General features: G+C 41.7%; 1 protein-coding gene across 1 annotated transcript in view; it reads right to left on the reverse strand.

Annotated features, from left to right (window-relative positions):
- LOC140686650 (serine/threonine-protein kinase Nek10-like) overlaps positions 1 to 16245 on the reverse strand; it is a 59443-nt gene extending 43198 nt beyond the window's left edge. Inside the window, 6 exon segments of the mRNA XM_072940853.1 lie at positions 5688 to 5742; positions 7214 to 7300; positions 7384 to 7576; positions 7963 to 8015; positions 15953 to 16118; positions 16222 to 16245. Coding sequence (XP_072796954.1) covers positions 5688 to 5742; positions 7214 to 7300; positions 7384 to 7576; positions 7963 to 8015; positions 15953 to 16118; positions 16222 to 16245 — 578 coding nt within the window.
- Positions 16246 to 17022: the final 777 nt, after the last annotated feature.

Here is a 17022-nt window from a genome sequence, read left to right on the forward strand (position 1 = left end):
CACAAATACTATAATTAACTTCAACATGTGAGTTCAAATCTCTCAAACTGGGAATGTAAAAATGCTACAACCGCTTAAGAAAATACTTTGAGTTTCTTAAAAAGTTAAGCATACACCTACATACGACCCAGCCATTTCACTAATAGGTATTTACCCCAAAGGAAAAAAGTGTATGTCCATACAAACACAAACGTTCATAGCAGCTTTATGTGTAATAGCCAAATACTGGAACTCAAATGTCCATTAACAGATGAATGGATAAACAACCCATGGTATATCCACACAATGGACTAATACTTAACAGTGAAAAGGAATGAACTGTTCATACACAAAACAATACAGACAGATTTTGAAATAATCACCCTGACTGCAAAAAGTCCAGACAAATGACAGTATGTACTATATAATTTCATGTATATTAAATTATAAAACACAAACCAATCCACAGTGCAGCAAGCAGACCAGTGATTGCCTGGGGTGGGGGGTGAGGAGCAGGAGCAAAGGGGACAAATGGGCACCAGGAAACTGTTGGATGGATATGTTCACTATCTTAATCGTGATTTCACAGGATGTGCATACTCAGAACATCTATTTTCACACTTTAAATAAGCGCAGTTTATTTTGTGTGAATTTTACCTCTTTGAAGTTGTTGAAACCAAGTAATTTCTCCCATTCTCATTCAAAAAATTTATTCAAAAAGACCATCACAAGATCTGCTTGCATTCATTAAAAGCAATATTATGAGAAGCATACCATTAAGTTAATTTTCATCTGCCTTTTGTTACTTAATGGATGGAACTTAAATGTAAGGGAGATGAAGTTATCTTACAGTTCTGCATCTTTAGGAGTGCTAACCAGTTAGCCCTCGAGAGAGTATGAGTGACTGTAATTAAATCAGCTACTTGGTGACAACTCAAATTGATAAAAATCTGTAGGAGTATCCCAAGGGACACTATTTACAACTCTGCAATCACATGTGAAGAATAAAGATGTAAAATCAAATCTCTGTTCTTGCAAACCAAAGGCATAACTAAAAGCAAATTATCCTGAGTGAATACTGAATGACCTGTTTATTGTCAGGAAACGTGGGTGACCTGGAAGTTCTCCACAGGCTACTCATATACTATTAGAAAAGCTACACTGACACCTCCAGGTCTTCTGGGAATGGCTGCTACATGACATCCTGATACAGGAGACTTAGTACCTGAAGCCCTGGGAATGGAGATTGGAGACTCTGCTTTGAATGAGTGAAAGGCTGCAATTCCAGAGCCAAGGAATGCAGCACTTGCCACTGATTCGATACCTCAGCTTTGCGTATGGCTTCCAGTACTTTTGGAGATTTAGGGATGAAGAGTTGAGATCTTGGAGGAGGCTGTCAAGAAAAGGAGCCCAAAGAAATCATTTTCTGGTTTCAAGTGACTTCTGCTAAATAGTTCATAGAAGGAATATGGAATTCTAAGAGCTGGAGCCTCTTTCCAGGCCTTGCCATTAATTAAATTCCTGAAAAAGTTTTACCAACTGACAATGTCTTGGATCGCATCACCAGGGTGCCTTCCAGTTCAATATCAATTTTTCTTTCATCAGCCTTGAGAATCCAGTACTTCCCGGAGGAGGCAGGAGTTCCCCTTCCTAGTTCCATTTGCTAATGTTGTATCCATTTGCCTGGTCCATTTGCTCAAGAGAGTCTATCTCAAGTGGCTAGGGAGGTGTCTTGGTTCTTTAGCAGGCAATTGGCTTAAATCTAGCTCCTGGTATCTGAGATGACCGAAGCTGAGCATATATGCTTACATTTTCTCTCTATACTGTTCAGCCTGAATCAAGACTGAATTCTAAATCCTGGAATTTGTGCTCAGATCAAGTGTGCTCCTCTCTGTGGCTTCTTCTCATTGGGACCAACTCCCTTGTCCTAGGGGCCAATGAGGCTCCTCTTGGGTCTCGTCATAACTCATTTCCCACTGAATGCATGGCACAAAAAAGCCAAAAGTATCCACAGGCTTTATTTTCCATTTATCTTTATTATATTTTGTAGCTCTGCCATCTTCTTTCGGATTCTAACTTTACATTTAGCTTTTAAATACAGTGCGGGAGGGGTTTATGTTTTATACCAATAAACCAAGAAACCCAGGATAATTCTAAATAAATTAGTTTGCAAATAACTTCAGCCTCATTTAATGCCTTTTAAAGAATTATAAATGTATGTTGGAGTGGTCTCCTTTTAATTCATAGAAGCTCTGGGGGTAACCTGGAAGGAAGTCAAAAAGTTACTCACATTCTCTCCTCTTATTTGGTATGAATTGTAGGCTATCTCTTGCCATGTATTTTCTTGTCAAGTCTGCCTGTGTCTCCCCTACACTGTGAGTTCCCTGAGAGGTGATAGCATGCCTTAAACCAGCCTGTGCTCCGTGATGGGTGTCACACTGGCCCACAAACGGCGCAGCTTTAGCTCAGATTCTATTCACCAGTTCACATATGCACATGCCTTCTGACTCTTCAGCCTCAACACTGGGGCCATTTCCCCCTGTTGACTTGGTCATTAACCCAAGTTAAAGCCCACTCTGTAGTGTCCCTGTTTCTGTGACCTTCAGATTACACTTCCACTTTCTGTTAATTCAAGTTTATTCAATTTGCTAGAAATGTTTAGACAATGATGACCTTTTAAAGTCTATTTCAAGCTCTGACATGCATACTATATATGTTTCTTTTGTTTTTGAAGGGTTGGATTTCAACTGAACTCTTGCAAATAAGACAACTTTTCATGCATCCTTTCAGTTAAAAAGGACTAGAATTATTTGGCAATGCTAAGATTCCTAAATTCACCTGACTGAAAATTTCCAGCTTAATAAAAATTTCTCTTAACTGGGGAATGCACTCATATGTCATAATTTATTTTTGTACTAAAATACTTGTTTTCTATCTCTTCTATGTACTTAAGCAACTTTGTATTACTGAGTAAAGTATCCAATAATACAGAAAAAAGTCTTTTGAAGATGTTCTAAAAAATATAACTAATCACAAAACTTAAAAGGGAATAGTTAGATTCCAAAGTGCACTTGTTAATTCTTTTAGGGGAGGACATGGAACCCTCTCTCACGTGCAGACAGACCAGCTCACAGAAGTCTACTGAACTCACAATGTGGTCGAGGTACAGAAACTCTGGTGCTGGAGTTGAGGACACAGCTACTCCATGGTGCCAATCAGACACCCAGCTCCATGGCCAAGCTCACATCTCCCACTCCTGTCCCCTTACTTGCTGGGCTGAGCAAGCAACAGCTCCCATGTTCCAGGCTCCTGTGTGTGGCATCCTTGTCTGCAGCAACTGGAAGCAGAGCTGCTGGGTCAGGGATGGGGACCCAGAGATGGGGGATCTTCTAACCCAGGCCCAGTCCCCACCATCATTTATTCTGGTTACCTTGAGGGGCTGGACTGTCTCTCTTCCCACTGCTCTCTGTCTTCTAACCACTGCTTCTCCGCACCTTGGCCCACTGAAGAACACTGTGGGCTCCTACGGGATTCCTTGCTGACGTACCTGGTATATTTCACACTATGATACATTTTTTGGATTTTGCTACTAGCAACACTGGAAAAGATTTAGGAAATAAAAAGGCTGTACCCTAACCCTTCCTGACTTTCACTTGGAAAAGATAAAGTTATCAGTGAGGTGGTATCTTTGACTCAACAGAATTGATTTTCCACGTGCGCCTTCCTTTGCCACCTAACTGAAGGCCTCGGGACTTTGCCAGGCAGGTTCTCCATCCTGAAGTTCATTTCCACGTTGCTTTTCCCAGCACCCTCGAACCCAGCACTGATTGTGGCCCTATCTGGACTGCTTGACATGCACACAGACCCTGGAGGGACCTGAATGGACTCGGCCCTCCCCACAGCAGTGACAGGGCCTGATCCAAGCCAGACCAACCCGACTCTCTCGCATTGGATCCTAAGAGAGGTGACAGAGTGAAGGAACAAATGAGCTGGGAGCTCGTTCAGCCCAGCGTCACAGCCTTCACAATTCTTCCAGGAGTGCCTCCTCCACAGGCTTCCAGGGCCGACCTGGCTCCTGCCCATTGATAGGTTGATTCTGTGGGTTCCTAATTCTGTGAGCCCCCATGGCCTTCTAATGAAGCCCGTTACACAGGTCAGCCCGAGTCAGGATCTCCTGCTGCACCCACAAAGCCCGACTGGTAAAGCAGATCCACAGCCTCAGCCTTTTGTCACTAGCCCTCAGCCACTGCCTCGGCCAGAATCACCAGCGGCTCCACGCCTGCGGGCTGTCACCACCACTGACACGGACCCGGCCTGCAATGGTGCCGCAGACCCGGAGCTGCGGGCAGCCCTTCCACCTCTCCCTGCTTAGTCTCCTGCCACCTCAGTACCGGCTCTTCATAGTTGACCATACTCCTGAGTCTAGATCATCCTCTCGGCAGCAGACCTGGAACTTCACGTAATAAATAGAAACCACCAAGCGTAATCATTCTCTTCTTTGCCTCCTGAGCTGAGTGTTAACTTTGCCTCCCTTTCTTCAGACACAGATGAAGTGTTGTCCCTCCTGCCTTCCCAGGCCTGCTCTCTGGCTCCAGCTGCTCAGTTCTCCTCTGTCTTCAGTCTCCCCTCAGTCCACTCACCCACAGTCATCCTGATTCTAGAAGGCCTTTCCCATCAAACATTCCCCACCAGGTCACGGTCCAGCTCACACCTCACCTTCTCCAACTTGCTCCTCACCCCTGCCTCTGCAATTCACAAAAACCACCAATCAGGGTTCTGCTCCCACCAACCTCACCTAAGGCCACTGAATTGCTCTTGTGAAGGTCACCAGGGACTTGCAAAAGGCCAGATCAGAGACTTTCATTTTAGTCCTTAGCCCAAGAGACAACTGTGGCAGATAGTGCTAAGTTGCTGCAAAATAAAAATCTTTTAGAACCAAATGCCCCAACTGTCCTCATTCTCCCTTGCAGCTAAATGTGTTCACATGACTAAGTCCTGGTCAGTGACCAGAAGGGAAGGGAATGACATCTGGGACACATCCCTAAAAGGAATGGCATTTCCTGACTTCCACATCCCACTGCCTGCCACCTGGGTTGTGGCTGTGACACGGTCCACCTCTGACACATCTGCCATGAGCATGAGACCTACACCCTGGGGATGTGGAAAAACAAGACGTAAGGAGCCAGGGCCCCAATGATCTCAGGAAGCACAACTGCCCTACCTCCCTGAGCTCAGCGAGACTGACTGAGGGGCTGAGGATAACAGGGCCAGTTCAAGCCCCAAGCCCCAGCTTAGCACCCCTCCCAGTATGCTCCATGGTAGAGTCAGCTCTGGCAGGGTGGGCTTCAACAGCCTCCAGGACCGCACGCCCATGGTAGCCTCTGCAATCGGGTATCAGTCTAGCCACCAAAACCTCAGCTCAGCAGAGTCTAGAAGCAGAAACTGACAGGTATATATAGAATAGATAAACAAGAGAAGATTATACTGTACAGCACAGGGAAATATATACAAGATCTTGGGGTAGCTCATGGTGAAAAAGTATGCGACAATGAATATATGTATGTTCATGTATAACTGAAAATTGTGCGCTACACTGGAAATTCACACAATGTTGTAAAGTGACTGTAACTCAATAACATAAAATTTTAACAAAAATTTAAAAAATAAAAATAAAAATATTTCCAGGAGCTCAGTGTGTACATACTTACTTTGTTTGGGATTGTCCTTCTCCTCCTGAAGCACTGAAACTTCTCTTTAAAGTGCCTGAAACAAGAAAATAAAAATATCTTCACATTTTCCTGCTGCAAAAGTTTTATTTATTTCCTCATTCATTGGTTTAAAAAATCTCTAAGCAACTGTACCTACTGTGAAGACTGTCCTCCCTTAGGAAAGCATCAGCTGAAATATCATGTTGCAAATTACTATTTACTTGACAGGTTTTTTAAGTGTCTATCCCTAAAGAAAAGGTGCTAAACAAAGAAACTCCATTATTATCAGCTAACAAAGTACAATAAAGTATTTATGTCAGAATCATCCTAAATCCCTTGCCAAGCAGCGATAAGTAACCACATGCAAATTAAGGGTCCAGCTTTCCCTTCCTCACTTCCCCACCGACCCCTTGTCCCTGTTACTGGGGATGGACAACCCTGAGTTCATCTCAAAACAGTCAGTGATTAATTGCTTCCAGGTCTTGCTACATATGTTTAAATGCATGAGTATTCTTATTGAAAAATATTTATGTTTTCCCAGTTGGAAATCAAGATATTTTATTTAGCAGCCTGGAATTTATAGGGAAAACAGAACAGGGTGTTGGAAATCGTGACTGTCCCAGAAAACCCAGAACATCTATTCTCCATTTTGATGAAACAATTAATTTTGGAAAGGGATGAAGAATGAAACAAAGTCCTTAGGCTTTTATTCTGATGCTCAGAGAGAACATCCTAAACCTTCTTTTACGAAATGTTCGCTGTATAGTCACTGATGAGATGGGATTATTTACACTTAATCAATTTCAGAGTATTTCTACTTATCCTCTTTAATATTCCATCAACTTACTCTTTAAAAGAATCATTCTTATCTCTCCATTAACTATTTTAGCTGGTCTTTTCTTTCAGTTTCAGATTTGTTGGGTGAGATTTGTTGAGTCAACTGAATCCTATCTTTCTATAAGGAACATTCTTTACACTCTATTTAAATGTATCTTGACTATTTTCTTTACTGTTTCAATTTAAGAGTAAAGGTTCATTTTTACTGAATTTACCTAGCATTTTCCTGTAATTCTACACAATTAAAACATTTATTTTACTTTAGAGTTTTAAGTATAATACATCCATTTGCATTACTTTAAATAAAGTTGTATGAAACAGTCTACACCAAGACGAATTTCTTCTCCAGGTTTCTAACCTCCTATCAACAGACTCATAGAAGGTCACCTCCATTATTCTTTGGGTTGTTAAGTCTGTTTCCAAATAAGTTATCTCCACTCCCCAGTTAGAACCTGCATTTGCTGCAAGAAATAATGAAACTATTCATTTGACAGGAGGCAGTGGAAGACCACAGTGCTGTTGGCCTCTGGGCTTTGTCAGAGTAACAGACACACATGTCCTAATTAATGTGCACTGCACCTAGGAAGCAAACCACTCAGTTATATGTGTGGTGACAACTACCTGACTCCTGGGTACCAGTCCCAAACCACTACCTTCTGGAACCCTACAAACAGAAAAAGAAATCTTACCGAATGTAGATTCCTTCAAAGGGCTTGAACTGGAGATGCTGGAGTTATCCAAAATGTCCAATTCATCATCGAGCTCTGAATATATATCTGCACATTAATAAAAAATAAAAAGTAAATGAACCTTGAAACAGAAGGGAGTCAAGGGTTCATTCATGCTATAACCTTTTCACTAGAAATAGCTTTGTCAATATTTTCCAGGTTGAAAGTATCATCTGACAAGATTCCGTCACAGGCCCTATCTTCATCCTTCCCACAGGGGGCCTGGAAGCCCTCAGGGAGCAGGTCTGAGCTTTCTGAAAGCTCACTTTTCAGGCTGCCTGCTCCACTGCTGCTGCTACTCAATCTTGCCTTCTCAAAGGTTTCCTGAAAGAGAAATTCTGTTTTTAATACCCACTTCTTTCTTTCTTCTGTGGGACCTAAACCTCATTAGAATATATCTTAAAAGGGCTAAAGTACCATTACAAATATTGGTGCTGAATTCACATCAGTGGGTCCACTGACACATATGCTATAAAGTTCATGGAGTCCATGATGACAAAAAAAGTGGGTCTGCAAGCTAACACTGGACAAAAAAGAATGGGTGTGGCAAAGTGTTTAGTAGCAAAGGTCTGTGCTGTCTGGTGAAAGAAAAGTTAGCACTAAGGAATAGATGTGCAGAACAATTCTGGACGTAGGTGGCCAAGATGCAAGAGTACAAATGTGCTGAGCTCACCTCCTCCCTCAGGCATACCACAATGCCAAGCACTTACAGAGTGACTGGTGGTGAGAAAGACTCGAATCCAGAAGAAAATATGTTCTACAACTAAAGGTATAAAGAAGGGGCAGTTGGATCAGGGTGACAGACTAGAAGGATGTGGAACTCATCTCCTCACATAAATACATCAAAAACACTTCTACTTTTGGAATATAGTGCTCACAGAATGCTTAACTCTGACAGAATATCTCATACAATCAAAATTTCTCATATGAGACAGATCACCATGTAACTGGGTGGGACAAAAAAAAAAAAGAATCGGGATGGGACCTGTGCCCCTGGGAGGGAGCTATGGAAGAGGGAAGGTTCCCTCACCTTTGGAAGCCTATTCACCAGTCGGGAGACTAGCTGGGACAGAAGGGAACTTCAGAGGCTCGGAGGAGAGAGCAGTCCTCGATATGCAGCAGACAGAACAGGGGGCCCAGCACAGAGGATGTGTGCCATCTTGCTCATTCTCCAGCCTAAGACACATGTCCACTAGTGTGTGGTGGCTAGATGCTGACCTGGGCTTCAGAGGAAGGACTCCAGGCAGAGAAGTGGGGTTGGCTGGGTGGAGACAGCCTGAAGGGGCTGGAGTGTGGTACAGGCCACAACTGAGAGAGTGTGAAAGGGAGCCTGCATCTGCCATAAAGAGCCCCACAGTTAACAAGCACACACAAAGGGAGGGGCAGGACACTGACTGCAGCAGAAAGAATGAAAAAAGATGAAGGCAATATAAGAGACCCATGGGAAAATGTAAAGCATGCCAATCTATACATGATAGAGGCCTGAGAAGGAGAAGAGAAAAGGGGGTCAAAACATATTTGAAAGAATTATGACTGAAAGCTTTCTGACGCTGTAGAAGGAAACAGATATCCAGGTACAGGAAGTGGAGAAGGTCTCAAGCAAGATGAACCCAAAGAGAACTAAGGCATATTAAAATTTAAATGGCAAAAGTCAAAGCTAAAGAGAGGATTCAAAGGCAGCAAGAGGAAAACAAAGAGTTAGCTACAAGGGATCCCCTCCTATAAGGCTATCAGCTGATTTCTCTACAGAAATGTTGCAGGCCAGATGGGAGTGGCATGGTACATCCAAAGTCCTGGCAGAGAAAAACCTGCAACCTAGGATACCATGCCCAGAAAGGTGAATATTTAGAATAGGGGAGACAGATAATTTCTCAGACAACTAAAAATTAAAATAGAACAATACTAAACCTATCCTAAAATAAATATTGGAAGGTCTTCTCTGAGTAGAAAAGAAGCAAGAATCTATAGAAAAGAAAACTGTAACTAGAAAAGCAAATGATAACTACCATGAACAGCAGAAAGATAAACATGAAGATGTAAAAGAGAACATCAAATCACAAAATGTGGACGAGGTGAATAATAAAATGCAGATTCTTTCTTTTTTTTTAATAACGTATTTGAGCTAACATGATGACCAGTCTAAACCAAGTATATATAATAATGGGTTAACATATATGAAAAACATGGTAACCACAAACCAAAACCATATAATAGAGTCACAAAAACCCAAAAGAAGAGAACTCAACTATAATATGAAAAACATCAAACCACAAAAGAAAAAGAAACAAGGAAGAAATATAAAACCAACAGGAAAACATGGTTTAAAATGGCAATAAATATGTATCTATCAATAACCACTTAAAATGTCAATGAACTAAATGTTCCAATCAATAGGCAAAGAGTAGGAGATGGATAATAAAATAAGAGCCTACAATATGCTGCTCTTAGACTTCAATACAAAAAAATATATAAAATACACTGCTTACTAGACACTCACTTTAGGGTAAAGGTCACACTGATTGAAAATGAGAGGATGGAAAAAGATATGTCATGTAAACGGAAATGAAAAGAAAGCAGGGGTAGCAATACTCATATCAGACAAAACAGACTTTAAAACAAAGGGCATAAAGAAAGATGAGGATGGACACTAGCTAATGATAAAGGAACAACAAGATGAGGATATTACACTCATTAACATATATGCACCCAATATAGGAGCAGCTAAATATATAAAGCAAATACTAACTGACATAAAGGGAGAAACTGATGTGAATACAGTAATAGTAGGAGACTTTAGTACCCCACCAACATCACTGGACAGATCTTCCAGACAGAAAACCAGTAACACAATGGAATACTAAATGACACAACAGATCATTTAGACTAATTTAAATTTTCAGGATATTACATTTGAAAAAGAAAAGCCAGAACACACATTCTTTTCAAGTGCACATGGAACATTCTTTAGACTAGAACAAACACTAGGTCACAAAACAAGCCTCAACAAATTTAAGAGGACAGAAATTACATCAAGTATCTTTTCTGATCACAACTACATGAGATTAGAAAACAACTAGAGTGAGAAAAAAAACAGTTGCCTGGAGACTAAACAACATGCTACTAAAAAACAAATGGGTCAACAATAAAATCAAATAGGAAGTTTAAAAATCCCTTAAAACAAATGACAATGAAAACACAACCACATAAGATCTATGAGATGCAGCAAAAGCAGTCCTAAGAGGGAAGTTATCAGTGATACAGGCCTTCCTCAAAAAACAAGAAAAAACTCAAATAACCAACCTAACCTACCACCTAAAAGAATTACAAAAAGGAGAACAAATAAAACCTAAAGCTAGTAAAAGGAAAGAAATAATAAAGATCAGAGAGGAAATAAATAAAATAGAAAATAAAAAAAAAAACAATCAAATCAAGAGCTGGTTTTTTTTAAAGACTAAACAAAATAAAAAACCTCTGGCCATGTTCACCAAGAAGAAAAGAGAAAGAGAAATCAAAAAACAAATTAAGAAATTAAAGGGGAAAATCCTCAACAAAATATTAGCAAACAGAATCCAAAAACACATAAAAAAATTATACATCATTATCAAGTTGGGTTCATCTCAGGGACACAAGGATGGTTCAACATATGCAAATGAATCAAAGTGATACACCACATCAACAAGAGAAAGGACAAAATCACATGATCATCTCAATAGATGCAGAAAAAGCATTTGATAAAATTCAAAACCTATTTAAGATAAAAACTCTTATCAAAGTGGGTATAAAGGGAATATATCTCAACATAATAAAACCTATTAAAAACCTATAGCAAGCATAATACTCAAAGGTGAAAAGCTGAAAGACTTCCCACTAAAATCTGGAAAGGGACAAGGGTGCCCATTCTCATCACTTCTATTCAATATAGTACTAGAAGTCCTAGCCATAGCAATTAGACAAGAAAAAAAAATAAAAGGGATCCAAATTAGAAGAGAAGAGGTAAAACTGTCATTACATGCAGATGACATGATACTATATAAATAAAAAACTCTAAAGGCTCCACACAGAAACTACTAGAGCTGATAAAGGATTCAGCAAGGTAGAAGGATGCAACATCAACATACAGAAATCAGCTATATCTCTTTACACTAACAAAGAAATAGCAGGAGCAGAAAGTAAAGAAACAATCCCTTTTAAAATTACATCCCCCAAAATAAATACTTAGGAATAAACCTGGCCAAGGAAGTGAAAGATTTATACGTGGAGAACTACAAAACACTGACTAAGAAAATTAAAGATGACTTAAAGAAATGGAAAGATATCCCATGCTCTTGGATTGGAAGAATCAATATTGTTAAAATGGTCACACTGCCCAAGACAATCTACAGATTTAATGCAATCCCTATCAAATTACCCAGGGCATATTTCACAGAACTAGAACAAATCTTAATAAAATTTATATGGAACAATCAAAGACCTAGAATTGCCAAAGCATTCCTGAAGAGAAAGAAGGAGGCTGGAGGAATAACTCTCCCAGACTTCAGACAATACTACAGAGCTACAGTCATCAAGACAGCATGGTATTGGTACAAAAACAGACATATAAACCAATGGAACAGAACAGAGAGCCCAGAAATGAGCCCACAAACTTTTGGTCAACTAATCTTTGACAAAGGAGGCAAGAACATACAATGGAATAAGGACAGTCTCTTCAGCAAATGGTGTTGGGAAAACTGGACAGCAGCATGCACATCAAGAAATTAGAATACTCCCTCACACCATACACAAAAATAAACTCAAAATGGCTTAATGACCTAAATATAAGACAAGATACTATAAACCTCTTAGAAGAAAATACAGGCAAAACATTATTGGACACAAATCTCAGCAATGTTCTCCTAGGGCCGTCTCCTCAAGCAATAGAAATAAAGGCAAATATAAACAAATGGGACCTTATTAAATGTATAAGCTTTTGCACAGCAAAGGAAATCATAAGTGAAACAAAAAGACAACATATGGAATGGGAGAATATATTTGCAAAAAGTGAGACTGACAAGGGCTTAATTTCCAGAATATATAAATAGCTCATGCATCTTAATAATAAAAAAGTAAACAACCCAGTCCAAAAATGGGCAGAAGACCTAAACAAACAATTTTCCAATGAAGACATACAAATGGCCAATAGGCAGATGAAAAATGCTCAATATTGCTAATTATCAGAGAAATGCAGAACAAAACTACAATGAGGTATCACCTCACACCAGTCAGAATGCCCATCATTCGAAAGTCCACAAATGATAAATGCTGGAGAGGCTGTGGAGAAAGGGGAACCCTCCTACACTGGTTGTGGGATTGCAGTTTGGTGCAGCCACTGTGGAAAACAGTATGGAGAATCCTCAAAGGACTAGGAATAGACTTACCATATGACCCAGGAACCCCACTCCTGGGTATATATTCAGAAGGAAACCTACTTCAGGAGGACACCTGCACCCCAATATCCATAGCAGTATTATATACAATAGCCAAGACATGGAAACAGCTTAAATGTCCATCAATAGATGACTGGATGAAGAACTGGTATTTTTATACAATGGAATACTACTCAGCCTGAAAAACCGACAACATAATGCCATTTCCAGCAACATGGATGCTCCTGGAGAATGTCATTCTAAGTGAAGTAAGCCAGAAAGACAAATAAAAATACCATATGAGATCGCTCATATGTGGAATCTAAACAAACAAACAAACAAACAAACAAAGCATAAATACAAAATAGAAATACATTCACAGACATAGAATATAAACTTGTGGTTCCCAAGGGGGTGGGGGATGGGAAAACATAGACTGGGATTTCAGAATTGTAGAATAGATAAACAAGATTGTATACTGTATAGCACAGGGAAATATATACAAAGTCTTAGCTCACAGAGAAAACAAATGTGACAATGAATATATGCATGTTCACGTAAAACTGAAAAATTATGCCCTACACTCGAATTTGACAGGATATTGGAAAATGATTATGAATCAATAAAAAAGGGTAAAAAAACAAAGACAGGATAAGGGAAATCACACAATCTGAACATGACTTACAGAAGCAAGTGAAAACCAATGGAAGCCATGTATTTCAATCCTGAGATAATAAGAAGTATGCCATTCTATGAATCAAAGGGGCCCCAGATTAAAAAAAAGGAGAAAATGGTTTTCAAAAGGGAACTGAAGGAATCAGACTAACATTTCCCAAACTGAAGAATCAGCTCTCCCAATACAGGAAACACAGTGGGATCCAAACAAGAGAAACACAAAGAGACTTAAAACAAGACATGTTGTCATGAAAAGGACCTAATTTCATGATAAAGAAACGATTCTAATTGCACCAAAATTAAAACAAGTCAATCATAAGAGAACCTCCTCAGGCTTTCAGCAGATTTCTCAACACAAACCTTGCATTCCAAGAAGGGACTTCACAGAGAGAGACAAATCCATGAATGAGAAGAACGTGCAATCTAGCATAACCTATGCCACAAGACAATAAGTTAGAATAACCAGAGAGATCAAAAGTTTCACAGACACGCAAACACGGAAACAATCTTGCAAGAAGAAACTTACCCTGCAAGAAATATTGAGAATTTTAGACCCTGATGAGAAAAGAATCAGGATGACATAGAAATGAGAAAACCATCATTGGAAAGGCAATAACGGCAAGAATTTGCAAAAGAATAAACATAAAGTTGTAAAACACAGCATCAAAATCATTAAGGATGGGAGAGGGAAGCCAGGATATACGGATTTGTTTCCATTCTTTTCAGGAAGTGTTTGAAATTATGTAATCATCTGTTTAAAGACAACAGAGAGAGAAATGGGTTAATGTATTTGAGAATCAGGGTGACCACAGACCAAAAGCACACAATGGACTCACAAAAACCAAAGAGAAACCAAGGTAATAAAAAAGGAAACACTCAAAAGGCAGTTAAGGTGTATTTAAGACACAACGACCCAGTATCACTGCTAGCAAATATTCTTCACACATGTTAAAACAACAGATTATTACAAAAAGATGCATGCATAAATGTTCAAAATGTGAATTCATACTAACGGAAAATGTACTAAACCAAATGTCTATTATTATAAGAAGGGATAAATAGTTTCTGATACACTCTTACATGCCATACATAAAGAATGAATGCATGGCATATTAAGGAATATGACCAGTATGAAGGTCATATTCATATAAAGAAGATGTTGTAAGCAAAAATAGGACTGAGAGAAAACGGAGAGCCACTAACCTGTGAACTGGGATGGATTTCATGTCTATGAAATTGAGTTTTGCATATTCTTGACTTCCAATTCAATGGATTCATAGAATATGTGATCATCAATGCTTGTCTTCTTTCACTTAGAATGGTTTTCAAGTCCGGATATTCATTAACAAAAGGTTACACAAACTGGAAGGACATATTAAAAAGTTTTTCTTACACATTATATGTTCTCTTTGTACTTATCTAGCAAACATGGTAAAACATTACCACTATGCATTCCTAAAATTTTGAACATTCAAATCTGAATACATTTCTTAAATCAATTTGCTTATAAGGGTAAAATAGGCTACAATTCTAAAATTATTGCCAACACTAATTAAGGAAAACAGGGAGCAATCAAAAGGGCTACAGCAAACAAAAGAGGATCTCAACCTCCAATCTCAAGTCTGAGTATTTGGATGACAATAAATACTGGCTTCACCTTGCAAAAGCTTCTTGTCTGAAAGACAGCTGTCTCTGCCCTTTCTTCTCTGCAGGTGGAAGTTCAGGTAACATGAGATAACTTACCAAGCACAGTATCTGACATAAAGTGTTCACAAATGGTTTGCTTCCTTCGTTCAACACAAGAAACAGACTCCCATGAAGGCTGTTGTGGAAGGGAGCCTCCAAATCCACAAGTCTCCGTCAGCACGTAAGACAACAGGTGCTTGGTTCTACTTAAAACAACAAATCAATAACAACACCGTCACCCCCATTCCACGGACTCTTCTGAGGTATCTCAAGGCAGACCTGGGAGCCTGTACTTACTTCTCCAAAAACTCCATCTGGGCTGCATACACAGTGAGCCCTAAAGCCTTAGAAGGAAATGCCCACAGTCATTGTGCAAAGACATCTACATACCTATCTGCTACTAGGAATGCTGAGTCTGGCTCAAAGCGGGGCGGTGGTGGGGGAGCGTCAACTGAGGTCAAAAACCAAATGACTCTTGAAGAAATCAAGACAGCATTGCTGACTTACCCTTCCTGAACTGCGAACAGTACCATAGCAGAATCCATTTAGGAACTTCAGGTTTGAATCTTTCCACACCAACACTGCTGCCACTTCATGCTTTCAAGGAAGCTTACTCAGGAGTGCACCACTGGCACCTCAGAAGATGCTGAAGCTAAGCCGTCAGTGGGAAACACAAGCGAGGGGCCGAAACGAGACTATGATCCTGGGTTTCTACACACATGCCTCTGACAACCAATTTCCTTACGATGGCCGCAACCGCCTTGAACATCTGAAGGAATTGGCGGCTTCACTCGGGGTGGTCAAGGGAAGGCCGCGAGGGGTGCACCCCGGGGCGGGGGCTCAAGTTCCCGTCCTAGGGGTCACAAAGGGCCCCACGGGGGAGCAGCTACCACGCCCTGAGCCCCTCCCCAACTCCCCGCGCTGAGCGAGGGCCGACCTGGAAGCTGCAGGAGCAAAGCCCTAGCAAGAGCGGCCAGGCCCTGCCCCAGACTCCTGGCGCGCAGAAGATGGGGCGGCTTGGCGGGGTCGGGGTCTGCGCTGGAATCAGGGTCGAGGGTCCTAGGCCAAGGCCGCCGCTGCGAACGCCTAGGTCGGGTGGGAAGCTACGCGGGGGTGCAAGGCTGGCACACGGGGTGCGGACAATCACGACATCATGCCTCAGGATCCTTCCCCGATGTACCAGAGGTTGCTCTAGGGCGGCCGCACGTCGCACGCCTGCCCGCGGACCATGTCGGAGACCGTGTCCCCCTCCGCCGCCATCACCGTCGCCTTCGCCGCCGCCGCCGCCGCCACCACCGCAACCACCGATGCCGCCTCCGTGGAAACCGACGCCGACGCCACCGGCGCCGCCAACGCTCTGGGCTGGCCCCTCCGCGGCCGCCGCTCGGCTCAAGCTGCGCCTCCTAAATGGACCGCGCCACTGCCTGTGCAGCCACTGCTGCTGGCAGGCTGAGGAGGGACAATGGCGCTCAGATGAGTCCCGGGCTGCTGGGAACGACTGCCTCCTGCCTGCCTGCCTGCCTGATAAAGGGGCGGGCCGGCGCTCGGGCCAAGGGCGTGGCCGAGGAGGGCACGGGGGCAGGGACGGGCTGCGTACAAGGGGAGCGGCTTCTTCGGCCAGGGGGCAGGGTTGCGCTCAGGGCCAAGACACGTGTGCGAACTGGTATCCGCCCTGATTTGCATTCTCGCCTAAGAGTTCTTGCTAACATGAGCCTTTTTCTCAAGAACAGCTCGCCCAGTAGCGACAGCATTGGATGAGATATCTGTGTTCCCCAGGACTGGGTAGGACCTGAGATCCAGGCTGAGGGGTGTGGGTGTTCCAGTCTCCGCCCTACGGAGCTGGCCAAGAGCCCACGGTGTCAGAGCAGGAGAACCGACCCGTTCATATAGTTAAGAGGAGCCATCAATGATGGACAGGAGCACAGCAGGGAAAAAGACCACTGCTGTGTCCCAGAATTCCCATTCCCCCTCCCCCAATCTGCCTAGCCTTCATCATAGCATGTGCTG

This window comes from Vicugna pacos, chromosome 17 (genome assembly GCF_048564905.1).
Source record: "Vicugna pacos chromosome 17, VicPac4, whole genome shotgun sequence".
NCBI lineage: Eukaryota > Metazoa > Chordata > Mammalia > Artiodactyla > Camelidae > Vicugna > Vicugna pacos.